The 27548-nt window shown below is 40.0% G+C and overlaps 3 protein-coding genes across 3 annotated transcripts in view; all 3 read right to left on the reverse strand.

The window, feature by feature from the left end:
- pyurf (PIGY upstream open reading frame) lies at window positions 1-1332 on the reverse strand. The gene is made up of 2 exons (XM_072386623.1): window positions 1059-1332; window positions 1-142 (listed from the first exon to the last, which is right to left on the reverse strand). The coding sequence occupies exons 1-2, from the start codon at window positions 1259-1261 to the stop codon at window positions 1-3; spliced, it is 345 nt and encodes a 114-aa protein (XP_072242724.1). The 5' UTR covers window positions 1262-1332.
- The window catches only part of LOC140307661 (BTB/POZ domain-containing protein 10-like), a 52509-nt gene extending 33899 nt beyond the window's left edge, over window positions 1-18610 (reverse strand). The window contains exon 1 of the mRNA XM_072386637.1: window positions 18601-18610. The gene's annotated coding sequence lies outside the window, so the exon portion shown is untranslated. The remainder of the gene's footprint in view (window positions 1-18600) is intronic.
- galnt18a (UDP-N-acetyl-alpha-D-galactosamine:polypeptide N-acetylgalactosaminyltransferase 18a) overlaps window positions 15239-27548 on the reverse strand; it is a 142382-nt gene continuing 130072 nt past the window's right edge. The window contains exon 11 of the mRNA XM_072386634.1: window positions 15239-17690. Coding sequence (XP_072242735.1) covers window positions 17544-17690 — 147 coding nt within the window. The 3' untranslated portion in view covers window positions 15239-17543. The remainder of the gene's footprint in view (window positions 17691-27548) is intronic.

The following is a 27548-nucleotide window of genomic DNA, read 5'->3' on the forward strand; positions in this document are numbered from 1 at the left end:
TTACTGAGCGGGTGTGTTTGAGGAGTCAGCGCCTTTCTGTAAGAGTCTGGCCTCCTGAGGGATCATGTTGGGGATGCCATCAACGATGGGATAAGCAATGCCAAGCTCCTCGTTGATCAGCTCGTTGGTATTCGCATCGTACCTGAGGAGGGATAAGGCACACAACTAAGTCCACACTGTGCTGTATCACCCTTAAATGCATCATAATTGCTTGATAAATAAAACGGTAGGTGAAAAAGTAGCAACTCAAAGCTTGAGTCCTCTTTCCCACATCACCTGACTGCAGCTGCTGCTGCTCAGTAACTGATGTGGTTTGTCTGAACGTAACAGGTTCTGCTCAGATAAGGCAGCAGTTATTTTTGTTACCGGTTAATTTGCAAATGATCTACTCGACTGAGCACTAAAATGGCACAAAATACAGAAAAAGCATCTCATAACCAGAAGGACATATTCAGAAGTCACATTATAACGCCGCCCCCTAAAATAAATCAGTGAAATCAACTCTTGTGTTTATTTCTACACATAGAATAAAGGTTTTACACACTTGGCCTCTTTGTGCAGCTGTGGACGGGACAACAACATCTGGTTGTGGTACTATATGAACTAGATTTGTGGGGGTAAAGCTGTGGAATTTGCTTATTGATTTCTGACGGATAAAATAAGGGTTTGGCACGTTTGAAAGTGTGTTTTAAACAGCGTGAAGACTTACCGTTGGGGACAATAACAGGTGAAACACCTGAGCAGTAGACGCTTAACAGTAAAAAGAGGCTCCTTTAACGGTTAAACTGGAGGTTAACGTCGGAAAAGCTATTAAGTCTCAATTAAGGGTAAATCTGGCGAGGTGCCCAGTTTAGTCCTATAACGCTCATTAAAAAGGGAAAAGAACAAAATAAAGAAGATATGAGTTACGCAACATATTTTAATCCTACCTGTCCTCCTAAACCGAGGTGAACTCGTACGTTTCGTATAATTTGAGACTAAGTGAGGCAGTAAAATACCACAAACAGAGCACAGTAACATCAACTAGTGACTGCTTTAATCTGCATTATTACGGTTACCTCAGCGGTTTCTTGGACAACGGACATACGAGGAACTCCAGCAGGGAGGAGTCAAAAGGCGGCTGCACTTCGTCCTTCACGTCGGTAAAGCTTCTCACCGACACTCGGGCGGATGTTATCGTCGGTATTAACGGTGCGTGTTTCACATTACGGTGAACACGAACCGTTTCTGTCACCAACCTGCTCAAAACATTCTTAAACATGACCAAAAAGTGCTCAACAAGCTCACCGAACTCTCCAACAGGAAGCACCAGTTTCCGTGCAGCTGAATAAGAAGACCGCCTCCTCTGAACTGCTGTGGAAGGTTCCGTTTACCGACTTCGTCCGCAGCGCGTTGATTAAAACACCGGAAATGTGTTTAAATTAGCTTTATTGTCTACAATTTTAGAAGGTATTTTACATACGATTTTTAATATAATTTAAATACATGGGATTTGAAGAATGGTTGTTTCTACAGTTTTCCGGTTTTGCCCGCGTGGTGGCAGTGTTGCACTGATCAATAAAAATTATTTTAAAAGTTTGACCAAAACTGGAATCAGACTATCTAAACAAAAATTGAAATGATATAAATAATGCATTCGTTTGTTTATCTAAACTACACTAAATAATTGCATAGCTCCGGTCACTTCTCTTCTATGAGATTTCTTCCACTTAAATATCTTTCATTTGTCCTCAAACAAGACAGATAAATAAATATGAAATTAACAACTTTAGTCATTTCTGTTGTTTTAGAAGACAAAAGTAGAAACATAGTTTGTAGATTTTATAACAGTTGATGTTTGCATTCTAGTTTTATTGAAGCCCAATGGTTGCCATGAACCTGATTTCCCAGAAGGTTATAACTATACAATATCAAATATTGTCAGAGAGTCTGCTGTCAGCCGTAGCAGAATGCATTCCCTCTTCCATATGACTGAAGATATTGCTCTGAGACTTTCTTGGCAGGATACCAACTTGTTTAAAAACAGCTTCTAGCTGCAATATATCCTCACTGCTGGATACATGACAGACCTGCTAATACAGTCTTTTATTTTTCTTTTCCCAGCTGTCAGGGCTTGAATACAGCAGTGTAACACAACAGCCTTGCATCGCTTTTTTGGGTGTGTTTACTCATGAGAGGTATTCATCATCTTTGACATGTTCCATGGAACGCTGCGACTCAAATAACACTGAAAACCGTGGACACGTGGTTCATACAGAAAGTTTTCAGACCATGAAAGTTTGTAGGTTTTTGTTTGAAATAAGAAATGTAAATATCCAAATTGTCAGACTCTTCCTGTTTTACTTGATTAAAGCTATTTTAGCAGCAACTGCAGCCTGAAGACTTATAGAAAATGATGTTACAAGCTTGGCTCATCTTTCATTTGGACATTTCTTGGCATCTCAAACTCAACCAACCATTTGTTAGGTCTCTGCAGAGATTCTCTCCTGGCTTCAATTCCAGACTCCAGCTGGGTCCCTGCAGGCCCTTTGTGGTATGCTTCAGCCCAGACACAGATCCTGCAGTGTTCCAGAATAGGAGTTCACTCAGGATTTTTCTCTACATTTGATAAATTTCTTAGTTCCTGTCAGGAGCAAACATCCCTACAGAATGATGCTGCCATCACTATGTTTGATTGTTGAAATGGTGTTAATGAGATTATGCTCAGTGTTGTTAGGAGTCGTGATCAAATTGTTCAATTTCTATTGCTCCTTGTGGTTTGAGAGTCATACAGGTGCATTCTAACAAACTCCCAGCAGGCTTTCATCTGCCTTTTAGTGAGGAATGGCTTCTGTCAATATACTCTAACATAAAGGCCTGATTGATGGAGTGCTGCATCTTTGGGTGTCCCTCTGCCAGCTTCTTCAGTCTCCACAAAGGAAAATTGGTTCTGCATGAGGTTCTTGGTTAACTGTCAAGACCTTTTTATTAATAATGAGTCAAGTCAGTTCAGTCAAATTGAAGAAGCAGTGCAAGCATCACTGACTGAAGGAAGATGTGGAAAAGAAGTGTCATAACAAAATAAAAGGGTGGTTATCTGACTCTCTGATTTACGGTATATCAAGAAAAAATTAAATAGAAGGATTTGTTATGTATTGTACTGTGGAGAAACACATAAATTCATCCATTTAAGTTAAGTCTGAAATTATACAGAACATCCTACTGCAGTAAACGTTCAAGCCAGAATATAAAGCTATGTAGCACCAATTAGGGATGGTTATTATCTTTGTTGAAGCACAAACTGAAGTAGTCACCGGAAAATAAAAGAGAAACAAGAAACATCTTATTATTTTCTATACCTCCATAGAAGAGTCCACAAATTAAACATAAACACAGCAGATTAATCAGAAAAGAAATGGCTGCAGGTAAAACAAATGTACAAATAAACGGGTAAATAAAGAGCTGTGTGATTTATTCTGTGGAACATTTTGACATCCCTAAAAGCATTAATGCTTTGATATAGTTTAAAGTATCCATCCATCCATCCATCCATCCATCCATCCATCCACCCATCCATTTTCTATACCATCAATCCGTGGTGGGGTAGCGGGTGGGCCGGAGCCTATCCCAGCAGTCATCGGGCGAAAGGCGGGGTACACCCTGGACAGGTCGCCAGTCCATCACAGTAGTTTAAAGTAATCAATTGAAAAAATATCGAAAACAAGAAGGGTCATTTGAGGGATCATATTATTCCTTTTGGCCTGGAACACCTCAGAATCCCCAAGGAGGAGCTGGAGTGTCGCAGGGGAGACGGATGTCTTGGTTTCCCTCTTGGACCTGTGGCCTTTGTGACCCAACCTTGGATGGATGGATGGATGGATGGATGGATGGATGGATGGATGGATGGATGGATGGATGGATGGATGGATGGATGGATGGATGGATGGATGGATGGATGGATGGAGGCTCAGGCTGGATGACTCAGATTTTTATGACGACAGGGATAAGACAAAGAGACAGACAACCACGCACACACTTGCAGTAACTGCTCATTTAAAGCCAACAATTACCAGAACAAGCTAGTGTTTGGACTGAGAGGGACCGTGTGTGGACTGTGATTTTTGTGTCATTGTAGTGTTTATCAAATGCGTTTTTGATTTGTTAGATTTTTCAGTGTTTTCTGTTTATTTCAATCTGAAATTTGTGTTTTGTCCAAAGTTGTGTTCTGTGAATTTTTTTATATTGCTGTTTTCCGTTTGTTGTTGTGTTTTCAGAAGACTTTCAATTCTTTAAATTTTTTGTTAGGATTCATGGTTGAATTAGAGGACGAGGACCCAAATGCAGGACAACCAGATGAACAGGTGAAGAACGATGAACGAAGGATTCATTGAAACAACTAAAGGCGCTGCAGAGGCATGACTGCAGACCAGAGACGGACAGAACAAAAGAGTTAACAATGGACTTACTGCCTGATAACGAGAAACTGGAAGACTCAGAATTACAACAGCAAAACACAATGAACTGGTAAATGAGTGAGGTGACGAGAGAGCTATAAATACTGGGACGGCCACTGAGTAGAGTGACAACAGGTGAGTGATTACCAGGAGACAGATGTGAAAACTGGGACAAGAGCGAGACAACTGAGGACATCTGGGGTAATGCCAAAAAAACAAAAAAAACAAAAAACAAGGCAAGAAAAACAGGAATACAACAAAAATCTAACACCAAGGACTGAAATCTTAAACAGAATAGCAGAACTTAAACAGTGTTACGGCCCTTGGCCTTGGAAGAAGTGGTGCAGCCTCCCTCTATGCAGATTTGAGTGTGGCAACACACACAGGATTGGCTGTTTGGAGCCTTTGGCCTGCCTCCCTCCTGTGGGGAATGTTTTGGACCAGCTTCGGGACACTGGACCAATCAAGACAGCTGATCAGACACCTGCTGCTTCAAAAGGCCCTGAGGAGGCTTCCAGGGCACTAAGAAACACTAAAGAAGAACTAAGAAACCAAAAGACAGAGAAAACTGAAACTCCACAGATCAGAACATTTTTGTTGTCATGTCTTTGTGTCATTATGCTGCATGAAATGCTGTTGTTTTCTTTAAAATGTTGTTTTCTATGTTTTTGCTTTGTGAAATATCTGTTTTATTTTATTGATTTTATTGTACTGTCGTTGTGCTGTGCTGTGCACCTCAGCTGGATGAACCGCAGCTTTGGTCTGATGGGCTGACATCAGTGACTCATATCAGGGAACAGTAACTGCACTTGGAGTCCTCGATCGAAGTATCCTCAAAGGAAAAACACTGAGTCAGATCCAAAAATGTCTTCCTATTGACACCGCAGCCCTCTGGCGAAGAAACAGGAACTCTCATAGTCTCTCAGCCATCTGCACAAATGCTGCTCAGCAATTCAACAACAGTGTTGCTTTAAACTTGACCACACTTTCATAGCTGCATGCACGAAGCCCTTACTGTGTAAAAGATTGTTCATGTATTAAGTGTTCCATTCAGGTTGTGTGTTTTTGACATGCAGGATATCCTCAGATGCAGTTATGCAATCCTCTCCATACTGTAGATTCCGGTGGGAGAAAGATCAGCATTTGGAAGGTGGTCACAGACTCGCCACCAGCAGAGTGAAGATCATCTTTTGGTCTATAGGGCACCTGTGACATATCCTTCTTCAAGCCCACACCTCCCCTGACAGAGCTGTCATCAACCCCACACCTCTGCTGACCTTTTCAGAGTCACTCACCTGTGAACTGAAGTCCTTGGTGGCGACTTTTTCAGCTGCTTCGGGCTGTTTCTCACATTTCCTCTTCTGGTTTAGAAATATCTTGCAAAGTAAAGAGCATTGACAATCTTGATAGGGCTTTCACAGCTTGCAGCTAATGTTTGAGGTCTCTTTTATTTATCATATTTTCCTCCTTAGCAGCTGTCACAGTGAACAGACAAAATCCTGCATGTATAATAATAATAATAAAGGGAATCCATTACGTTTGCTCACCTTCACAAATAGGCTTTCATTGCATAACAGAATAGCTCCTCTCATTAGTCTAATTGTCTTTGACGCATATACTGAGTGTGGGGAGATGTCAAATTAACCCCAGCCATAGTTTCCACCATAGTAATGAAGTAAAGTCTTCATTTTCAAATTTTATGATCTCATCTTGTGTGCACAAGAATCAACTTAAAAGTCAATTTAATACCTGCCTCTGGACTCAGCTAAGTGAACTTATGGCTGCCAAACTGACTCCAACAACTCCTATGTACAAAAAATTTAAGAAAGGTTAAAAAATAGTACCGTTCAGAAGTGTTGACCTAAAGGGGATTGAGCAGTAGTTCTCCAGACTTCATAAAAGTCTGTCAAAGTTTTTCTTTGGACATTGGCTGTTTTTTACTCATTTTCAGTCCATTCCTTGTACTTGACCATTGTTAAAGGAATGTGTTTTTTTTTGCTTGCTCAGCCACTTCACTCTGAACAATCATTCAAGCATAAAAAGGCTTCTCACTCAAGTGATCAGACAGTGTTGTGTCCACACATAAGAACTTAGCAAGGAAGTACTTGTAAATTGTATCTTTAGGCATCATTACTAGCACCCTGTCATAAATGAAAAACAGCAAAGATAACACAGTTTGACAGACAGAAAATAGGATTTCTGCAGCAACAAGGTGATTTCCAAAGAGCCATTAGCTGAAATTTGGCATATCTCAGCATGGTGTGCAGCGGGTCCTTAAAACATTTGAGGAAACTGGACAAGTGGAGGACAAAAGAAGACGTGTCAGGTCTAAAAAACCATCTACAGCAGATGAACAGGATCTGAAAGTGATGTCCTTAAGAAAGAGGAAAAAATCCAGCAAAGACCTGACAGGACCTGAGAGATGCATCTGGACCTTCAGCTGATCCATCTACTGTTGGCCCAAGCCTCATCAGAAATGCTCTCCATGGAAGGGTGGCTGTCAAGAAGCCATTCTTAAGGAAGGGAAACCGGGAGAAAAGGCTGAGCTATGCCAAATGACAGAAAGCTTGTCTAAAAGGATTCAGGCTGTGTTGAAGAATAAAAGTTCTCATTCCAAGCATTGACTTTCAAGCTTGTTAGAACTGTACAGACTGTATTTCTATTTATGTTTGCCCTCGGTTTTTGCCTCCAATACTGTATTTACATTTATTTTTACACGTTCCTTCAATCATCGTGCCTGTTAATATATGAAGAACTGAAGGGTGGTTTAGGAGTTTTGCACAGGATTGTATTCCTGGTTTCCCAACACATGACCTGCAGGAGCTTATTCAATGTCATTCCATAAAAAGGTTTTGATCTTTTCCTCGCTTAACACAGTTTTTTTCAAAAAGAAGAAGATTAGGTACTTAATTTTCATGCTGGAATACTGCTGACGTAGCATTTGCTGATAAATCTGATAATCAGGTCCCCAAGGACTTTCTCCTCTGGATTCTCTTCTCTATTGGCTGTTCTTCCTCTTTCTGCCCCCTGTTATCCTCTCACAGTCTTCTCTTTTCTTCCCCTCCTCTTTCTCTGACACACCGATAAACCATTCCACTGTCAACAAAGACAAAAAGCCAAGCTCCTGCTAATGCACCAGACTGATGGACAGGCTCATATCCAATGGAGCGTTAGCCTTCAATCAGGCTTCCACGGTCACCTGGCAACAGTGTTAACGAAGTGCACCCTTCAATTAATTCTCACCGGTTACTCAGCAGAAGCCTGAGCCAATGAGGCATGAGCAAAGGTTGACGCTGCATCGTTAACGCTCCCTTCAAGGCCTCAGAGTGCCGCACTGGCTTTAATCACTCAGCCACCCTTTAATGCGATGGATGTGGGCTCTTGTTATTGTGCACACTCACGGCTCATTGTAAGTGGTGCGTTTACAATGCCTTCGATGTTATGAGAGACTCTAAGACTTGTTTATGAGGTGCTCATGGTAACTCCCTCAAACAATACAGGACAAGTCATCCACAGAGATGCTTTATTGCTCATAGAGACGAGCTGTTGTGATGCCGGAGCTTTACTGTAATTCTTCGAGAAGGCACTGTGTTAAAGGATGGATTCCTCTTTGGTGAAGATGCATCCTCTCCCTAATGTGTCTGTGTTAAAAGAGTATCTATTAAAAGAGGGGGAGGCAGTGGGGGAAAAGTGAATTAAAGAGAGGGAAGGAGTGAGGACAAGTGCGGGAAAGAGGGAGGGAGAGCAGCGGGGAAAATGACAGAGTAAAGGCAAGAAGGAGGGGGACTGAGAAAAAGTGAGTCTAGCCAGCTTTTCAGTGGCCTAACGAGAGAGCAGGATGCTGCCTGGAGGTGATAATTAACATGTCCTCAGAGGCTGCAAGGCTGCAGAGGCCCGCACTTCTACCCCCAGTACATCTGCACAAGAGAGGACAAACTTCCCCAGTGAGGGCTTAGTATTTTTTCTTTGGTCTGCAGTGTTTTCCCCAGAGATTCACAAAATCTTCTGAGCTCTCAGACGAACACGAGGAGCTAAAATCCTCCACTGAAACTCAGCCGGCTGACATTTTTCAGGTTTATAAAAAACAAATCTGTCTAGTAAATTAACACCATCACATGCTCTGGTTGTTCCTGTTACTCACAACTGCATTAATAAAGTTTTAAAGTCATCTGAACCTGTCTAATGAGTGCACATAATCCTGTAACACCACTGAACCTTTTTAAAATGAGATCACTGTAAAGTCATCACACATACTTCTTTGCCTTCAAACTATTGTAGCTGTAACATCCTGAATCATACTTAACATCCTCATTTATTTGATTTCCTGGTGTGTAGCTTTTAAGAGACAGTGGGCAAATTTTCAGTAGCATTAATGGGACTGATGGATTGCATAACAGAATAGCTCCTCTCATTTGAATTGGTTTCAAAATGCCACAATCCAAGTTTCAGTGGAGATGCTCAGGGAAGTCGCTTTGCTCCTGTTTGGTGATCTGCATCTGTGAGGCTAATTGAAAAATTATTACACAAAAGAAAAGAACTCTGTGAGGGCAGAAGATGCTAAAATGATGCTTCAATCATTTTCAGTAGAATAACAGTTTGATATATTTAACAACTGCAAAAACTTTAATACGTTTACATTCACACTACACCTTGTACACCCTCACGCAGGAGGGCCAGGCTACACCGCAGTGGATGGAGGGCCCAATCTGTGGCTGGATGACAAGCAAAGACACAAAGGCTGAATTCGAAGATGGTTTGGAGGTGTATGCTGCAGCAATGGAGGCGGGTCAGTGTGAGAATGCAGATATGGAGCTCTAATGAGGATGTTGGACGACAAGGTGGCTGCTGCAGGAGTCTCATTCACTTCCTGCAACCTGGAACTTTTCCTTAATCTGTCTTATATCAATACATTATCGAAGTTACGTTTAAAGGATGGCAGACAATGAGCAACATGATGAATTATAAACGTGGTGGCTATGATGTACCTAAGAGTGGGAAAGGAGAAACACTATGTAAAATCTAAAAGAACAAGATTATGAATACAAGCGTCTGAAATGAATTTTCTTGCTTTTGGGTGGCCGGGCTTACTCTCTGAGATCACACGAAAATGCAGGAGGATCACAGAGCAAAGAGGAAAGCTCCGGGGCTGACACAGTCACTGGAGCGGTTCTAACTCCCAGCTGTCTTGGGAGTGGCTGAGGATTCTCCAGGAGCCTGTGGAATAGGCTGAGTGGTTTGGAGAAAGGATGCATGGGTGAATTTACATTTGCTTATTTATCAAACACGAGATATCAGAACCAATTAAATATCTATTTTCATCCAGTGTCCAGTAAAGATGAAAAGAGTTTGCTGTGGATTTAGATTGCCTTTGGTATGACTCGGAGGATCGATGACGAAGATCAATTTTAGTTTTGGTTTTGTGAAGCAGCTGCCTGAAGAAGGAAGACCGCACTCCAGTGTCCTCCCTGGTATCTTGGACGGGACAATATGATGTCTCTAATTAAACTGAATTAATTTCTGGTAAAGTTTAACATCTTTCGGTAAGGCATGAAGGCTCGGGCAATCTGATATCAAGCCATTGCAGCCGTAAACAGAACATGTCGGGTCTGCCAGGTCTGACCTGGCTGACATAGCTTCTCCTCCCTTTTACTGTCACCACCTAGCTAGCCTCTAATTTCACTGGTGCCTTAAAGTGCAGCAGTACTTTAAACTGTCCTGATCACTAAAGTATTCAGGACAGTTTCCATCTGTGTTCTGAGTGGAACTTGCCGACTGTCTGAACTCTGTAGGTGGCTCTCCACAGATTTAAAGCAGAAATTCCCAGCCATAAATGTTATAGCTGATTTTCCTCAAATTTGGTCTTGCAACACACACAAAAATCTATTGACATGATGAAAAAGATAGAAAAAACAATTTAATCGGAGATGGACTTAATTTCTCATTTTTTACAGCAGTAAAAATGTTATTATACTTGTACTTTAGAATACTACTTTACTTGAATATATTTGATATATATATATTGAATATATTTATTTAACTTGTTTTGCATTAAAACAAATCACATATACTAAATAATTCAAATTCACCCCACATTGACCGGAATGCTGCTTGTATCTAAATGTGAGTAATAATTCCATTGATGTAAGCATGAGCATGTCAAGGAACTCATTTGCATAATCATTTCATAGCAAAAAGTAGCACATTTCTATTTAATGCAGTACTTAATCTTTCTACATGTTTGTCAGCTGATTTCGGTTCTATCTATAACAATAGTACACCTTTTATAACAATCAATACTGTAGCAATGTAGTTTCCCTTCAGGGATCAATAAAATATTATTGAATCTAATTTAATTCACTGTGTGGAAGTGGGTAGGTCACTCTTAGAGATGAAATCACCACTCTGTTGTTTTTTTTTTAGCATTTTAGCATATTTCATGTGATTGAGCTGGTTTTACATCTTAATAATAATAATAATAATATATTTTATTTGTATTGCACTTTATATTTAAAAATCTCAAAAGTGCTAACAATCTCAAAGTGGTATATAAAAGATATTTTAGCAGAAAGCTTTCTTAAAAAGGTGAGTTTCTAGGTCACGTTTAAAAGGCTTCATCTTCTTTATCTTTGTTTTTTGGTCAGCCTCGTTTCCAGCTGTAGAAGGAGGCAGTTTTCTGCAAAAATAAGCTGCAGTTGACCTCCCAGAACAGATGGCGTAACCAATTAGCTGGTAAACACAGCGGAGCATTTAGCAGCTAAACAGCCACATATGCTTCTCAGGAGTTGGTGGGAACCAAAGCAGGATAATGACTTTTACCTTGCAGACAGATACACAGTTTCAAATTATTGCTTATGTTCCTCCTGCTGGCCATGCAAATAGGGAGCTTGTGAACAGTGCTTAGGAAAGGACAGACTGCAACATGTCTTTCAATCTGCAGAGAAATGAGAAATTACAAACTGAGAAATAAGAAGTAGTGTTAGTGCTTATGTTTAAGCATTTGGCAGATGCTTTTATCCAAAGCGACTTACACTGGCAGGCAGGTAAGGTAAGGGGGTCTTGCCTAAGGACCCCTACTGGGGGTGGTACCTGGATTTTATCCCAGGTCACCCACATGAAAGGTGTCTTGCCACTACTCTATCCAGTCCCATAAAGTCAATATACAGAAGATTTTACAATGAGAGACTGACAGTCAGCGTTTTTTAAAATCATGACTGCATCATAACCATAACCATAACCATAATTAAGATGTTTCGGATACCTAGTGGCCATCGGTGGTATTACATTCACTTTGGCCTCACTTCTTACACCACTTGTCTTTATCCATCTTTAACACAGACAGTAAAACAAGATGCCCACTGACTGAATATTCAGTGTTGAAATAGGATGAGAAAGAAAAAAGTCACAAACGGCAAGTGTTGACATCATCTGTTTTTATTATTGGTACTTAATAAATATTCAATTTAAATACACTAATAAAATAGCTTGGACATTTCATGAGTTGATATAGTAAGAGCTTCCCAAAAATTGAGATACTTTAAAACTTTCAGGATCTACAAACCTGAGCCACAAAAAGAACTGAAGATCAACAGAAGGTTTAGTAAGAGATGCTACACAGTAGCCGACAGAAGACTCTTTGTACAGTTCTAACCCTCCACATCGTGTGACTGCCACTTCAGAGGGCTCTGATTGACAGTGAAAAGTTTTCAATATACAATAGACAAATTAATAATCAAAGCTCCTCCAGTTTTGCGTGAATTATTCATGGAGATTGTTGAAGGCCGGGGCTTTAAATTATTGAGAGATTGATTGCAATCAGTTATATTTAATCAGGAGCTTTACGATGAGGGTGTAACTTCTGGAGTGCGTTAAACGTTGAGCAAATGATTAAGCAGTAGAAGAAGCAAAGTGTCCAATCAGCAAAAAGCTCAGCTCATACATAAAGATTGCATGCCACACGCTCAGCCTGTTCGGGGTTGTTGTGCCAACACAAGCAATGGATCATTTTAGATCATTTTGGATCATTCTTTTCAAGAGAAACAGCAACTGAACAATAATCCATCAACAAAATCTGGTGCTGAAACTGTCCCATCACATGTTCAGAATTTAGGCACAAATGAAACTCCAGAAGTCAGATCCACATGTCTGATATTGATTGATATTAACTGAATTTAACTGAAAATTACACTTTGTTGTATTTCAATATTTCAGCCAGTTTACTTGTTCACAGTTTCCTTTGAATGAATTAAATTGCATTTGATGCATATAAGAAGTACAGAAAGAGTAAAATTATTTAAAGATAGTGTGACCAATATTTTTTTTGGATTAAGGAAAAGATAAGATTTGTGTTGTTTCATGTATGAACTGCTTAAAACAATCTGACTTTTTATGGTGTTTTTGGAGAAACTCCACGTTCCCTGTTGCCATCAAATTTAGCATTATTACCTGATGAATACCCATGATTCAGGGCTTTAAATGAGCCAGCAATTACAGGATAAAGCAAAAATAATAGGGCATACACACACACACACCAAACTCACACCAGTGTTTTAACTATGTCCAATGACCAAAAATGTAGAAGCAAATTATTTTTTCTGTCAAGCACTCATCTTTTATCAGTGACGTAACTATTCATATCCCTCATTGGATTTCTGCACAATTACTCTACATGATTCTGCAGAGAGGTCCAACATTTCTTAAATTTGCTACCTTTTAACAAGTTTCAGTGACGTAGCTTGACCATGTTGTAGCTCCTAAAGTGACTTGGGTGAACCTGCACCTCCTCCTGTAATAAAATTTTAATGGTGCTGTCGACTACAGAAACTTTTCCCAGCAACAACGGACTTTTGAAGGGTTGTCATCCCTAAACCCCTACGTTTTCATTGCAGGGAGAAGGGGCTAAATATAGTAATAGGGAGTTATTTCATCCTCCAAACTGGCCTTGGTTGGGATGTTGTATTATTGAGAGTTCACTGCACTTTATCTGATTGTTCTTGTATTCTCAACATCTTATTGCTGCGTTTCTGTCTCAGTAAGCTCAAGTTTAATCTCCACTGCAGCTTGTAAAAGCCATTCTTATCCATTTAAATGAGTCTTGAGAATGAATAAGGGGGGCCATTAAGAGCATTAACAAAGCAGTGAATCAGAGAAATAAACAGTTGCTTTCTTGGCATAACTCTGTAGGGAAGTGCCACATTGCTGATTTGTGGGATTGCGGCTGAAGTCCACGTTAGTGGACTTCTTTGCCAAATCTTCCTGCTACTTTACACCTAAGTGGAAACACAAACAACAGCTAACAGCAATTATTTAGCTCATTGAAGAAAATACATCCTGGGGCTAAAAGTACCTGTTACATGTGGTCAAAATTTGATTTAGGTCAGAAAGTTGTACTCCCAAATGATGGACAGTTATAATATATTTTTTAGTTTAATAGATCATCCTCATCCCATCATTTAATTCAGTTCCAGTTTACCCACATTGATCAATCTCCACCTTACTGCAGCCACCACTACTGAATCTGGCTGTTATAAAAGCAAAACCAATGCCACTTTAGAAGGCTTTCTAAGCATTGTGCAATCAACCAAAATGCACTTGTTGTTCTTCATTTCTCTTGCAGCAAATTTTGTAGATTTCTTTTAAACCTAGACCTTATTTCTGGCATAAAATACGTTTATCTACTCACCGAGAACCGTTTGGCGAAAGTCGGCGTCCTTCGGAAGCTATTTAGAAAACTGCCTTCTTTCACCTTCGTAATATTGCTAAAATCAGGAACATCCTGTCTCAGGGTGATGCAGAGAAACTAGTTCATGCATTTGTTACTTCAAGATTGGACTACTGTAATTCGTTATTATTGGGCTGCCCAACTTATTCTCTGAAAAGCCTCCAGGTGAGCCAAAATGCTGCAGCCAGAGTTCTGATGAGAACTAACAGGAGAGATCATGTTTCTCCAGTTTTAGACTATCTTCATTGGCTCCCTGTTAAATTCAGAATAGAATTTAAGATTCTTCTCCTCACATATAAAGCTTTTAATGACCGAGCTCCATCATATCTTAAAGATCTCATTGTAAGATATTTTCCTAACGGAGCACTTCGCTGCCAAACTGCAGGTTTACTTGTTGTTCCCAGAGTTTCTAAAAGCAGAATGGGAGGTAGAGCCTTCAGTTATCAGGCCCCTCTCTTGTGGAATAAGCTGCCAGTAAATGTCCGGGAAGCAGACACCCTTTCCACTTTTAAGATTAGGCTTAAAACTTTAGTTTTTGACAAAGCTTATAGTTAGGGATGGCTCAGGTAATCCTGAAACATCCCATAGTTAAGCTGCTATAGGCTTAGACTGCTGGGGGACCTCATCTGTCACACCTTTCCTCACTTTGCTCTCTTTTTCCCCGTTTAATTTCTCAAATGATTTTATATACATGTGACATTATTGTGGTTATTAACTTGTGTTTCCCTGTCCCAACAGGTATCCTTTGAGTGGTGTTATGGTGTTTTCCCCCCTCTTTTCCCTCTTTTCTGTCTTCTCAAACCCCAGCTAGTCGAGGCGGCCACCCTTCCTGAGTCTGGTTCTGCCAGAGGTTTCTTCCTGAGTCTGGTTCTGCCAGAGGTTTCTTCCTGTTAAAAGGGAGTCGTTCCTCTCCACAGTTGCCTCAGGCACGCTCAGGACGGAAGATTTGACTGAAGACAAGTTTCGGTGCAATCTGTTGGTTTCCTTAGCTAGGATAATATTTTTTGAATTGGCTCTATATGAATTAATTGGATTATGATTACAATGAATTGAATTCCAATTGGCTTGAATTGGACTATATTATTTAAGTGCCTTGAGATGATAATTGTTGTAATTTGGGGCTATATAAATAAAACTGAACTGAATTGAATTAAGCTAAATATCAAAGAACCCAAAAGCGTGAGGTCCAAATGAATGCAGGAAAATCTACCACTCGTCTGTGTTTTCTCTTCCAGATAAACTTGTCAAACCAGGCAGGCTGCTGAAAACGTGCCGTCTGACAGATTATGTTCATTGTTGAGTCATAGTTCTTAATTTGCTGCGTGACATTCATCCATTTTGTTTCATTTCATTCATTCAGCTGGACGCTGTGCCTCTGTTTGCTGATGTTTTGTCAAATTTGTGTCTGTACACTGGAACTTGGTGTTTATTTTCACACATCTCTATTCTTTTTAAAGCTCTTTATAGACTTCTCTTGTACCTGTTTACCTGCCTCTGCCATGAATCTCTTAGTTACTCTGAAAAGGAGGAAGAAACATTTGTGAGGAAACTTTTACTTTTCATGGATCTGTAAAAAGCTGACTGCCTTCAGTTTTATGTATTCTATTTTTATCATTTAATCTACTTTAATATTTGTCATGTTCATGCTCTTGTGTATTATGTCAATTGTATCTTTTTTCATGTTTATTTTGTTCCGTGTCATTTCTGTCCTTTTTATTTCTTGTGTCTTATCAATATTCTAGTTGTGAGTCATCTGGAAAATAAAAACTCAAGTTACCAAAATTTTATGGGACATGCATACGCAAAAGCAGTTTACATGCTGTGATGAACCACATGTTTAAGCCTCTGATATGTAGCATCCATCCCTGATTCAGGTAAAAGAATGAAGCGTTTCTTGGTGGCTGTTTTTAAAGGTGACATGTTTTCACATAAAAATATGTTCACTTTAATCTCTCAAAGGTGTTTGTAGTTTTTTTTTCATAATCAGACATCTTCTCAGTAGGAGTAATGTGTTGTATGTACAACTCAAATAAAAAAATGTTGAGGAAAAAAGGTAAAAAAACTGTTGAAAGCTACATACCGTCCCAACTTTTTAGAAATTGGGGTTGTAGACTGTCTGTTGCACCTGGTGGGCTTTAGTATTCTGGGTTTAGTCTGCTCACAAATTAGCTCTCAATGTAACTCCAACGTCATCTCAAGTGAAGAATAGCTTAAATCATCTGTATCTTTTTAGATCTAGTTTTCAGCAGCCTCTGTGACATCACTACCTGCCTGGTTTGAGCTCAAGCTCTTTAAGAACATGGGTTCCTCCAGCACTGAGTACACATGTTGGATTAAAATTAAAGTAAAGAGTGGTCTATAATAGCTGTGGTTTCTTTAAATACCTTTTTGTTGGCTATACTGAATAGTTTCAAATGCAGTTGGAATCCTGGAAAAATGTCATGACCGCAGTATTTGTTAAATCCTGGGTATGGCTTCAGGTTTTTGCACACCGATGCGTTTACACAGAAATCTGACTCATCTTTGAGGTGTTCTTGATCTTCTTAACAGTATCCATATCACATTCACTCATTTGCCCAGCTGTTTCTTTTCTGGATGAATCATCTGCTCCGTCTGTGAGCACATAATATGCCGCTTGCTGGTGTGATCGACAGCTTTGGTTCAGGTCCAATTAATTCCAAATCACACTCTGAAACTTCTGAGGAACAGAGTTTCTATCACACTGGTGGTTTATATCACGCTTCGGTTACTCCTCATGACACTTTCTATCCTCTTTGTGATGCTAAAGAAATGTACAACACCTGCACTGCCTTCACTCTGAGTCCAGCAGTATGTGATGATAGTGATTCATAACCTGCCTTCAGGTACTTTTCTGTAATGTGCACAGACCACCTGCACACTGACACATTGGAACCATGCTCACTCAATTTGACTAGTGATTGTGAAATGAGGCTGAGTGATCAGGCACCATCTTATACTGCGAACAGGGACCCCAAAATATATCATAAGCCTGCTCCTGTAACAACCAGACTGCTGCCATGATTTAACAAGCCACCATTTTTCTCGTTTTGATTACAGGGTGGGACATCTTAAGAGCGTCAGCTCCATCTGCGAGTGCCTCTTCTCTCAGATCATTGGTATAAAACGGTTATCAGGGTGCCAATGGTCCGTGTCTGATTGGAGCACATCATTTCCTGTGCAGACTGTAGTTAAAAATAAGTCAAGCACTGAAACTTTTTTGGACACTTTCTCTGTTAAGGTCAGCATCTTAGTCCATTTCTCTCTGGACTTCCATACTTTTACTGTGCATCAGAACTCCCCACTTAAACCTGAACTTGCCCACTCGTCGATTAGAAGAGAGCTGTTCCAGGCAGCGACTGGTGTCACCGTGTTCACTGAGGCAGGACAGTCAATATGTTTGTGATGGTCCATTTCTGACTTGTGCAGTCCTGAATGACCAGCTGGAAAGTGAACTCTGAGTGTCTGCTCTCCACCATCTCCAGACAACGCTGAGACTCGATGTTCTGGATTGATCCCCCCTGGAGAAAAAAGAGAAACAAGGTGAGTAAAACATTCAGGGTACTCTAACTCACTAAACCACCTTCCACTTTGAATTAAACCCTCCTGTCCTCTAATATGTGCAAAAGCTTCTAAATAGTCTCTGTAAAAGGTTTAACTCGAGGTTACAGGAGCTTTCTGGTTTTGTTCGTAAAAGCACTTGAACTGTGTGTGTGGGAGGTTTTTTATTACCGGTATATAAGGAACATTTATCTGTGTTTATTTCAATATTATGTGTTTTCATGAGAGGTTTTCAGTTATGTAATGCTCTTTTTTTGGATGTAATATACAACATTAATGTCTCCACCAATCAGCTAATCTAACTGCATTTAGCCATTGGTCACTTAAATGTGAATGTTCTCACTTCAGGCATATCTGTGAAATGATGGAAAGACTCATAGAGTTTGCAAAACTTTGGGCATTTTCATCAGATTGGACAGTATATAAAGAGAGGTATAACACCAGTCTCTCTAGAATACATAGCCTGTAAAACCACTGTGGTTGTATATAATATAACGGTCCGGGTGTGCCCAACTGAAAAAGAAAAACAGAAAAACAGAAGGTCGGCAGCTCAATCCTCACTATGTGTCATTTAGTCATGTTTAATGTATATTTTAAGAGTAAATTAATCAGTTGAAATGTGAACACTATCGCATAGCAACCGTAAGTGCACCAAATTCAAAAGCAGATACAATTTTCCAAACGCACTGGTCAGCGTTCTCCATAATAACTCTCCCATTAACACACAACAACCTTTTAAGCTATAAGTTTAAAAGTTTGAGTTTCTGGATATTTTCCAACATGCAGCCCACCAGCTGCAGGATATGTGCAGTAAAAAGATATGAGCTAGTTTACAGCGTAGCTTCGAGGCACAGCCAGAATATATTTGACCTTGTGTTTGGAATTTCACAGCCTGTGATCACAAATTAGATCCAGTTTAATACTGCGGACTGAGAGTCCAGACTGCTGCAGCTCTCCTGGGTTGACTTGTGAGAAGTGACTCACTCATCAACTCATCAATGACAATATTCTGTGTGTGGAGAAGGTTTATTTAGGCCAGGAGTCAAAAAAGGCTCATGGGCAGCAGCATGAAATGGAAACAGGGTTTATCAAAAATAGGATTTTTATTTGACTCAAAACCCATCGGAGGTAAAAACTGAGATAACACACTGCAGAAAATGAGGATGATGAGCTCAAGCAGAAAGATGATGAACAAGCATCCCTTTTATTCACATCTTCATAAGTGTGGCTGACTAAGACAATTAAAAGAATGAGGCCCAGGCATCATACACACAATGTTTTTTTAAAACTCATATTTTAGAAAAAACACGATTGGGAACTGCTGACTTGTCAAATGCAAAAAAAGCAGTTGTGTCACTACTATGTTTTTGTGCAGCATAATTCTGTCATCCAATCAGTACAAACTATTTAGAATAAGAAATAGTCTCCAAGACAAATTTGGCCACACGTCACATAGTGTCAGAACAGAAGAAGAAGAGGCTGTTGATTAATGGTCTGAACATGTCTAGATGCTATAGTGTTTTGCTGCCACTTGGGGGCAGTCTCAGAGTCGTGGGCTGCTTTTGGCTGCGTAAGTGCTGTTGCTGGTCCTTTAGCTTTGCTCTGCTCTGGAAAAGGCACAAGTGGACAAAGATCTGCTCTGTGGTGGAGTGAAACTCAGTGGTTTTAGTGAAACAAATGTCCAGACCAGAGCAAGAGTTGATGTCTTCTGATTTCTAGGGTTTAATAATAGTGACAACTATGATGATATGTGTATGATATTTCTGCAGTTTTATTGCATTCTGCCCAAGTAGTTCAATCTAGCTTGCTTGATATCAGCACGTTTGATGTTTGTAATACAATAAGCATTGAGCTATTTATTTCACTGGCGTTCAGATGTGTTGGCAATACTGCTGATGCAAAATTAGTGCCAATAAAGTTGAGTGAAGTAAAATGAATGGGGAGAGGCAGAGGAAGATGGTACAGGAATGCAAAATATGTCATCTACTTTAAGTTTGCACACTGTTTCAAACCATGCCACTTTAAATAAGAGGCTTGCTTTGCCATTACAATGTGAGCATTGTGTGTGTGTTTACGCACGTCTCAGAAACTTGAACAACAGGCTGGCACCCAAAGTAGATCCTCAGTTATGTGGCAAGAATGGTAATATGTTTTAATGAGCTTGAGTCCCATGAGAGAGGAGACTAAACACATTAGTGTCAAACTTGCTGTGTGCTTTAGAAAGGATGCTTTGCTTTAAAAGCAACAAGCTTTACATTACACACACACACACACACACACACAAAGAGGAATGACAGTTAGCAGAGGCCTGTGAAATCAGCGTACAACAGCATTTCAGCTTTCCTAAACACGCTTAGTTTAGCTGCTAACCCTAAATTCTGCTCTCAAGTGGTCGACTTCACTGAAATAAAAAAAACAGACCTGTGTTTAACAGAAACACAATCCTGTTCTCCTTGAGGCTCTCAGTTCACTGAAAAGATATTGATCCTTTCAGTTTGTTGGTGTGCTCAGCTGTTTCTGTGCAGAGCAGTTTGCCCACAAAGAGTCGAGTGATATTTTGGAAAACTAACGATCCATAAGAGTGATAGTGTCCACACTTACACATCCAGCACATACACAGCTGTACGCTATCTGTCATAAACATTCACCCTCACACAGAGAGGAAATCTACACTCTGGATTAACAAAAATGACCTGTACTTACACCAATTCCAGGCTAATCGCTGTAACACTTGACAATGCTGAGTTAAACTAGATTTCTTATCATGGATCAGATGAACCAGTTTAGAAAAGTTCAAGACTTTTTAAAAAGCAGCTCTGTATCTAGATGGCAGAAGCTTTAAATTCAGATAAAGGATGAAAGAACCTCTGGATGACATTTATAAAGGTCAATCAGTTGTGGATTTCAATTATGCGATCAACAGGTTCTGGAAACATGTTTATCGTTTTGCGGTAAGAAAGGGTGGCTGGGCTCAGCCTTAGAGATAGGGTGAGGAACTTGAGCATCTGGAGGGAGCTCGTAGTAGAGCTGCTGCTCCTCTGCATCAAAAGGAGTCAGCTGAGGAGGTCTGGGCATCTGATTAGGCTGCCCTCTGGGTTCCTCTCTTTGGAGGGTTTTTTGGCATGTCCAACTGGGAGGTGTCAGGGAAGTTTTTCTCCTATTACTTCTGATGAAAAATCAAATACAGACATCTTTTTCCTGGCTGACAAAGTTTTATTTTCTCGGCAAAGAAAAGGTCAATCAGCACCTCAGCGGTCACGGTGAAGAAAGACTTTGAACAATGGGGAGACTAAAACATTTATACCTGAAGAAATGCCCCTCAGGGGGCTTTGATCTTTGGGTGCCTTTTTGGCCTTTTGACCGTCAAAAAAAGTGTCTCACACTTGGGGCAGGATGCAGGATGTTGTATCTCGATGGCAATTAAGAGGCAAATGGTTAAAAAACAATTGATGTGCAGATGGGAAAGTGGATTTCTCAAGCAGTTCTAATAAAGACATTGAAATTACCATTACAGAGGACGCCCCAGGGCAGAACCAGATCTCACTGGAGAGATTATAGGCGCATTCAGACAGAGAGTTCTAAGAACGCAGTTCTAAGAACTGTCCACCTCGAATTTAGTTATAAGAACTGCCCCAGGGGAACTGTTTCATTTTGCATTCGCACATAAGTCGAGGACCTTGGTTGAGACTGATGTGACGCAACCGTCTGCGACAGTGACGTGTTACTGTAGCACCACACTCAACAACAAAACCCAATTATTATTTTCATGTAGACAATAGATCAAATAACTTGATGTAGTTTAAAACAAGTCACTTACAGTGATCCACCCAAACCGACTTCTTTCTACTCTTTGGGGCCTTTAAACTGCTTTTGAACAGTTGTGGAGCCCTTAGTGAACCTAATCATTGGCCCTGAAAACCTAAAAAAAATCCCCCAACATATATATATTTATAAAAATAAATTGATTCACAATCATGTGAAGGATTTACACGAATATATAACCTTCAAATTAAGCTTAAGCTTACAGCCTCTATTAATAACTTAATTATCTGCTTTTCTTGGGCAGAAGAACAATGAAAAAGAGGGAAGTGAACACACAATACAACAGAGTAACTGAATAGCTTAGTTTTAATTTTACCTTTCTTCTCCTTCAGATGATCATTTTCGATATTAGGCGGCTAACAGCTTTTACCTCTACATTCAGATGCTAATGAAGTCACCACTTCTGCATTAACACATCCCAAGATAAATGTGACTCACTACCGCGCCACACCACTCATTTCAAGGAAGCAATTTCAACCATAAAAGCTCTGATAAATCCACTCTTTCTGTGCAGCATCAAGACAAAGTTTGCTGCTTAATGGAGCGTTAAGAAGCTAAAGATACAGGCTAAGGAAGGCTTGCTGAAGGCAAGGCAATTCCATTTATACAGAACAGTTCTGTGATTCAAAGTGCTTTACATAGACCATAGAAGTATTCAAACTAAATTTACAGTTATAAAAATGAATCAAAGCCTTCAATTAATTTCTTCTTCTTTCGGCCTCTCCCTTTATCAGAGGTCATCACAGCAGGTCGATCTCGTATCATAAATTTAGCACGTTTTTTTTACTCCGGACACCCTTCTTGACACAACCCCCACCATTTATCTGGGCTTGGGACCGGCACTAGAAATACACTGGCCCATGCTCCCAAGTGGCTGGGAAAGACCATCAATTCAATTAAATCAGTTAATTAAATACTTTGGTAAACAGGACAGTCTTCAAGTTTGATTTAAAAGAAGCAAGAGTTGACGCAGACCTGCAGTCACGGTGCTTAAAAACTGAAAGCAGCATCTCTGTGTTTGGTTTTTAATCTGGGTACAGAAACCAACTGCCTCAAAAGATCCAAACAGATTCAAGAGGACTGAAAAACACAGAGACTATATATGGATGGTACTTGCAATTTGGCTATCTTCCACGTCTCATGTGGCCATTAATCCTGTCTGAGGTTGCAGTCATGAAGGTGGAAAAGCTGGAACGGCTGTTTAGCTCAAACTTTAAGAAGTGACTTTGTCTTCCTCCCAGGTTCCTCAGCAGCATTGGGCTCTATGGCAAGAGCATACTAGAACTACCCATCTCCAGTCCCACAAAGGAGTACAAGTGTGCCAAGGGTATGCTGGAGATGATGCTAGCAGAGTTGATCTTGTTGTTGCCCCAATCCTAATTCCAGGGAGGAAATGGACACCATTGGAAACAACCAAAGCCTGCAAAGGCAGCGCTCAACTCTAATTCCCTGCTGAGACTGCATCCACCAACCTCAGACTTGACCTTGAGCTATGGTCAGCATCACTCCAGCTCGTCTACATTATTGAGCTTACTGCATCATGGAGGATGCAGTAAAGGAGGCCTACAAGTACGAAAGGCTTTGGTACGCTGAACTCACAGCTGATGAGCAATAGCATGGGTGGAAACTGTTCCCCAAAAGCTTCTGCCATCAGAAAGCTTAGGAGCTCCACAGTATTGATTTAGACATTTTCTTCTTCAGCATTCTTTGTTTCAGTTGGTTGCTAATGGGTCATTAAAGCTGCAGGACACTGTCATAGTGGTCTTCACGGCATGGCTTTTTGTGTATATGGTACAGTACAGTAGGCAGACTTAAGATCCATTAGAGTAATCACACTAATCTTTCTTACCTTTTCTCATGAAAACTAGTCCATTTGCTTTCTTAAAGTGTGTGACCTCCTGAGTGACTTCCAACAAAAAGTACTTAAAAGTCTGAACTCTACTTCTGGGCTTCCCTCAAGAGGGCAGCTCAGACCGAGTGTGCACAGTCTGAGTTGATGAATAAACTGAAATACACACATTGCCACAAATTATCTTTCCACACTCGTATGCGTGCATAGAGACAGGAAGACATTTGGCATTTATCCAGCACCTTGTCCTCGATTCTGCCGTGAGCTCGCCCGTCATTCTGCAGGCCGCAGAGTTAGGATCCACTATTGATTCCCTGCTATTAAGGTGGGAGCACTTGTTAATTAGTCGGTCAGATCGCCAGTAAGCCAGAAAGCCATTAGACAGCGCAGTCAGGCAGATGGGATGACAAGCCAGGCAATCTGTCTGCCGGATGCTCAATCATCAAGTCGTTCACCTCAAAGGATGTGGTGAGTGAATGCGCCCCATGAAGAGAAAGAACACAGAATAGCGGAGCAACATGCTTTCAGGGTATGTGAAATGCAATTAATTTAAAATGAATTTTAAGCTAAAATGAACCCAGTTTAAACAAAGCCATTGCCCATCCCTTCCGTCTGAATACGACCCAAAGAGCAGTGCTGTTTTCTCCTCTCTTTGGTCAGCTTTATGAACACAAATAGCACAGTTGGATTCAGGAAAAGATGTTAGTTTAGATTAAATGATAGAGCCCTTGTTGCTATGGCGACACTGACAAAATTGAGTTTTTCCAGTTTGACAGGTAAAAACTGTTGATTTAGATCCAGTGATTTAGCGACTCGTCTATTTATTTCAGTCTCAGTAAGTCACATCATTTTCTGAATTAAGCTGTAAAAATATGTATGAAAAAGCATTTAATCAAATTTTATAAATAGTGTGATCCCCGGTCTTCTGTAAACATTTTTGTGAGAACACACACAATTCCTCCCCCAGAGGTGAACTGGCAACACGGAACAAATGTGAGGTTTATTATGCAGAGTGCAGCCAAAGATCAACTCATTTAAACCCATGTTTCCTTCGTAAAACTCAACACTAATAGAAAGTCATATTTTTCAGTTAGAAAATAAATTAATAAACCAGATTTAATAATTGAGTCAGTTACAGATTTCCAATAACGATGTCGCTGACTTTCAAGCCGCAGCGGTATTAACAGAGCCAAAAAAAAAAAAAAAACATGAGCTGGTGTTTGCAATGTTCACAACTTGTAGTAAGTAGGTGCCTGTCTGGGAGGAGTTATAAATTACTGATTACAATGAATTGAACATGATCTAACATCTGTGAAGCTGTGCTGAGATCTTTTATAAATAGTGTGGATTAAATAGCATAAATTCTGCAACAGAAATGTGAGATTATCCAAATCACACATGCAGGGGTAACTGTAAAATGTGACAGTGAAGCAGCAGAGAAAGCCTGCATGCTGCTTTAAATTTGATCACTTGAAGCAGGGTTCTCGCTAGATTTTTGGTGTTGCACTCACTTTTTAATTTGGACTAACACAATAATAAGAAGTGCAGTTTCTCTTGATGGCTTAACTTTGACAGCAGTTGGAAGTTGGCCTGTTGATACACTCTGGCTTTGCAGTTAGTCTAATGAACAGTGGAAATGTGCTCAGCAAAAATTAAAACTTTGCTTTTTAATTAATCTAAGTAAGCGGTTCCTATAAAAAGGCCAAAAAACATCAAAATAAGAAGTGGATATATAAAACTGTAATCTAATCAGAAAATACTATTTGCTACATGGAAGAAAATACGAACTACTGCTGGTCAGATATTAAAAAATGTATGTTTCTGTATTCTCTTCTTCCCTGCTCTGTCTCTCTTCTGATGCCTGTTCCCTCAGGGTCAAGCTTTGTTCAATAACTTAAAGATCTTCTCATCAATAATTCACAAATACAGACTGTACGCCTCACATGAAATGTTCCCTATTCCCTTGTTCACTTTACCTCTGTCCTGCACTGCCGAACACCTTTGTTCTTTGCTTTTATTTTCTAACTCTTGCTTTTCTTTTGCACCCCACCCCCTTTCTCCTTCCCTCCTCTTCTGCCTCCACACAATTCCTCCCGTATACTTCTTCTTTTTACTTTCCTCTGCTCCCTTTCTGTCTAAGCCTCATTTATCTCTAAGAAGGAAAGATTTTTTTCGATTCAACAAGGCACAACATGTTATTAACTTAATCCGAAGCTGTAAAAGCAGAAAGCTGTTTTTTAAAATGAAAATCACACATTATTTGTATGAATTAGCCTCATACTAGACAGAACTGTCTACTGTCTTCTCAACAGAGTGGACTGATTCTAAAGTGTGGAACCAGGCAAGGTCAGAATCACATGGCAGAAGAAAATAAGTAAAGATACTGCATCATATAGCAAGGAGATTGATCACTGGATACAGTATACACATAAAACTCTGTGTCTGCTGTGGGCAGAATCTGGAGACATTTTAGCCTTGAGCGTCCAAGCAGTCAACAAATATCATTGAAAGCAGCTTTAATAAACACTTTTGCATCACTTCTGTGGCTTTTTCTAAAAAGCCTTTTTTTATGCGACATATCAGAAAAGTTTGGCCTAAAAGTGCCTATGAATACTTATGAATTTGCTTGAGGCTATCCTGAGCAGGAACCTAGTGACTGAATACCAATAATTACACCATTGAGCTTCTGCAGCAATGGATTAACAGCTCCGGGAGAGTTGTAGATTGGCCTCCCTTAACGGCTACTGTGCCTCTTCTTCATGTTAATTCTAAAGTTATCAGTGCCGACGTTGTTGAAGCATGATCATCTAATATTCTTTTCCAAGGGTGGTGACAATACCGGAACGCCATCCAAGCAGCTATGTACAAGTTTAAAAGAAGAGGGAACAAACTAATTATTTTTGTTCCAAAAATGCATGAGATTGAGTGATTCTGCTAACGCAGGGATGTCCACACCTGGTCCTCGATGGCCACTGTCCTGCAGGTTTTAGATGTTTCCCTGCTTCAACACACCTGATTCAGATCAATGCATCATTAGCAGGCTTGTGCAGAACTTAACAATCTTTTGAAGAGATCCATTTCATCCGAATCAGGTGTGTTGAAGCAGGGAAACAGCTAAAACCTGCAGGACAGCAGCCCTCAAGGACAGACTTTGGACACATACTGACAGACAACATTTCATGATGAATAACATTTGTAAAATACATCATCTTCCCTCAGTGAGGTCTATACTGAGGTCTACATCAGAACTAATTGAGTTAGCCTTGCACAAGCTAAAGCTACTTTTAACTTGAACATTTGATTCCTTACAATGATAAATAAATAAGTCTGGCCTAAAAAAATTGATGAAATGTTGATTTGAAACTATTTTTACTGAACTATTCTCCTTTTATCCATCTAACATTTGATCTGCTCTTGTAGAAAGCTAGAAAAAGCTCAATCTCGGGGCCAGATTTGACTTCTTCAAACTTTTCATGAAGAAAATAGAACTCTTTTTTTCCCCAAAAAAACTCCTCGGGGATGAGTCTAATTTGTTTCATCTCTTTGACTTCTGACACAAATTGGAAGTGAGATTTCTGAATCTGGCTGATGCTAATTAGAGGCCAATTCCCCTGCCAGTCTGCCCAGTAGTTACTGTGGGATCTGGAAAGCTGAAGGATAGGGAGGTAGCATTGTTGTCTGAAGGACACCAGACGCTGAGTAAGGAAGGAGAGACAAACGATGATAAAGTAAGCCTCTCATTCAGTCTGATCTCTGGCACAAAAACAGCATGCGGAGACACAGAGAAAAGCTTAAAATGCACTCACAAACTGGAGATGCCTAGAGCTTGAGTACAGTAGTGTCATCGTCTTTTTACTAATTATCCAGCTCCTTCTACTTATCTGTAATACTTTAAGACAACATTAAAAGCGTGACGAAATAAAAATAAGCGAGGGTTATTAAAAGTCAGAAACTGTGGATGTGTGAAAAGCTCATTATCCAACTCAAGCAGATTACTTTTAAAGTGCCTATTACAAAAAACAGTAAATGAATGATGACTGCTGTGAAAAGAACAGGAGCAGAGTCTTAGGTCAGAAACCCATCGGAAAGGAAGAGGCCCGAATTCCCCATAGTATCTAAAAATAACACATTACAGCTATGAGCTTTG

Source organism: Leuresthes tenuis, unplaced genomic scaffold (genome assembly GCF_036924035.1).
Source record: "Leuresthes tenuis unplaced genomic scaffold, fLeuTen1.0.hap1 SCAF_5, whole genome shotgun sequence".
Lineage (NCBI taxonomy): Eukaryota > Metazoa > Chordata > Actinopteri > Atheriniformes > Atherinopsidae > Leuresthes > Leuresthes tenuis.